We start from the raw sequence: 2,472 nt of genomic DNA, 5'->3' as shown, positions 1-2,472 counted from the left end.
AAGAATGATCAATAGCCTGAATTAAACCCTGAGCCAGTCCCAATAAACTACTGCTATCCCCCCAAAAATTGAGAAGGAGTAGATACATGCTTGGTTTTCAGGAAAAAGGGGCCAACAATGTTACCAATGGCAGCCACTGCTTCCTCAGGGCTGGACACAGTATTCTGACACAACAGGAAAAAGTTCCCTGTTCCCTCTCCCAGGACCAACAAGAGTGTTTTTTTTCTTGCCAACTGAGGGGACTCCAACAGCTGCAGAGGATGTGGCTAACACCCTGTCTACACTGTTTGTAGGTGCTATACCAGTGGGACCTGAGGTAAAAGAGGAGTAGTCTGAAGTACAATAAATGGCCATAGCAGAAACACCCACCTGTGGCTAAGGCAAATGGCTAGCCTGCTTTGGTGGCAAAGGCTGTTTGCTTAACTTTTTCTTTTTGTTGCTGGAAGAAGGATTAACAGTGGGACTGGCAATCTATTCCATTGTGAAGCCAAAAAGGGTACTGCTTTCTCCTGGAAGATAAGCAGCAAATGTTGGTAAAACTACCAGCCCACAAAAATTACTTTTTTGATGGGGGGGGGGGACTTACTATGGCGGCCCCACAATAGAAAAATAAACACAATTTATCCATAGAAAATATGTTTTGAGTTAGTTTACACTACTTTTAAATTGACAGAAAAAATGAGTGCTCAGTTTAAAAGAATGTTACAGTCTCGAGACATTCAGATTAAACAAAACAATCCTAGCTTTAAAATAATTTACCTGAAGAGGAAAGTAACAAAACTTAAATAAATCTAAAAAAAATGGAACATAGTTTTTTTCCCAAAGAAAACTCATCTCCCCAAAGGAAAGCATAAGTTGACCATCAATCCTCAAATGCCTCAGAGGAGCATCAATACGAAGATCATCAGGAAGCACTTCAGGCGTGTTAAGATAGAAGGATGGCACTGACCATGGGAAATGATGTCGCGGGTTTGGGGTGTACTGGGAATTGCTTGCTATACAGCACAACATATACAAAAAACTCAGATGTTAAAATATTAGATATTTTATTAAGAAAAACATTATTATCAATAACAGTACATGATTAGGGACAATCAAAAAACAAACACACAAAAAAAGTATAAAAATAGGACAGTCATCTCTCAAGGTATTGAAATATAATCTTTCATATTACTAAACAGAAATCAGGCATAATCGTACAACATAGAATACAAGATAATTGATATTTGAGAAGTAAATACTTAGGCTTAGTTATATGTTTCAAGGAGCTCACAGTAACAAAAGGAGGAGTTAATATAAAAATGACTAAGCACATCTGCTCCACATATTGAGTTATCAAATTTGCTTAGATAAAGAGTGCACACCATGCTTATTTGTGATGTGGATCTTCCACATCATCAAGAAGAGCTTCACAGACAATTAAGATCTGCTGCCAAGTTCTGGACAGAATGACATGAAAGTACATACAATTTTGAGATGCTTTTCACTTTCAGTAGCAAAATACAATGCAGGTACAAGTTGGTCTAATGAAGAGCAACCTGGAAGCTATGAATTAAATGCAACATTGTAGGAGTTTGCTAGGGTATTTAGTACACTAGGAAATCAGTGATTTCCAATAACTAAGTTATTTATATATATAATATATATATATATATATATATATATATATATATATATATATATATATATATATATATATATATATATATATATATATATATATATATATATATATATATATATATATATATATATATATATATGTAAAACGATTCAGTTCAACAAATACATTCTACAGATGCAGAGCTATGACTATAAGACTAAGCAACATTTATACTTGCAATGTCAGCTGCTTATTTATATAAGGAAGTCTGCTGGGACACTTAACAAAAATAAAGTGCTTACAAAGGACATACCCACCTCTTTAGTGTGCTTTACACTAAAGTCTGGGTACAATTCCTGCCACAGAATCCAAAGCTAGCCATAAGGATGTACTACATGTTGAGGGTGTTAATGCAATTAACTATTTCTGTTAGGCAGTTTATCAGAAGTGAGTGGACTATCAATCCCACTATCTTGCTGCTGTAGTCTGGGATCTGTTACCAACTTTCTTCCATGTAATCTGGATGCCTTCCTTGTATCTGAACTCTGCAGAGTGGTGCTTGTTTTTCCAACAGAGCTAAAGTTACCTGAATCTGGACTTACACAAGCTTGAGATCTGTGCTTACTAACATGAGAAAAATGTTCTTTTTTGTGAAATGAAGCATTCCTCTTAGAATCATTAGTCTTACCATTCTGTCCTTCTGATATATCACCATGTTTCTTGCTATGGACACCCCCACTTTCTACAGCACCAGACGATGACTTAATGTCTGAAGCAAGAGACAAGACAGAGGAAGGCAACTGTGTGACATAATCTCTCAAAGGCACTGTTCTTAGTGATTGAGATGAATAAGCCTCATGACAGCTGCC

At 36.1% G+C, this 2,472-nt stretch overlaps 1 protein-coding gene across 2 annotated transcripts in view; it reads right to left on the bottom strand.

Annotated features, from left to right (window-relative positions):
• Nucleotides 1-1,777: 1,777 nt before the first annotated feature.
• CEP152 (centrosomal protein 152) overlaps nt 1,778-2,472 on the bottom strand; it is a 2,961,597-nt gene continuing 2,960,902 nt past the window's right edge. For both annotated transcript variants that reach the window (XM_044077591.1, XM_044077592.1), the window contains exon 27: nt 1,778-2,472. This exon is cut by the window's right edge and continues 602 nt beyond it. In XM_044077591.1, the coding sequence (XP_043933526.1) occupies nt 2,020-2,472 (453 nt within the window). In that variant the 3' untranslated portion in view covers nt 1,778-2,019.

This window comes from Protopterus annectens, chromosome 7.part0, assembly GCF_019279795.1.
Source record: "Protopterus annectens isolate FY-2018-M chromosome 7.part0, PAN1.0, whole genome shotgun sequence".
In the NCBI taxonomy this organism is placed as follows: domain Eukaryota; kingdom Metazoa; phylum Chordata; order Ceratodontiformes; family Protopteridae; genus Protopterus; species Protopterus annectens.
The sequence above is the reverse complement of the archived record's forward strand: the minus strand, read 5'-3'. Positions and strand labels throughout refer to the sequence as shown.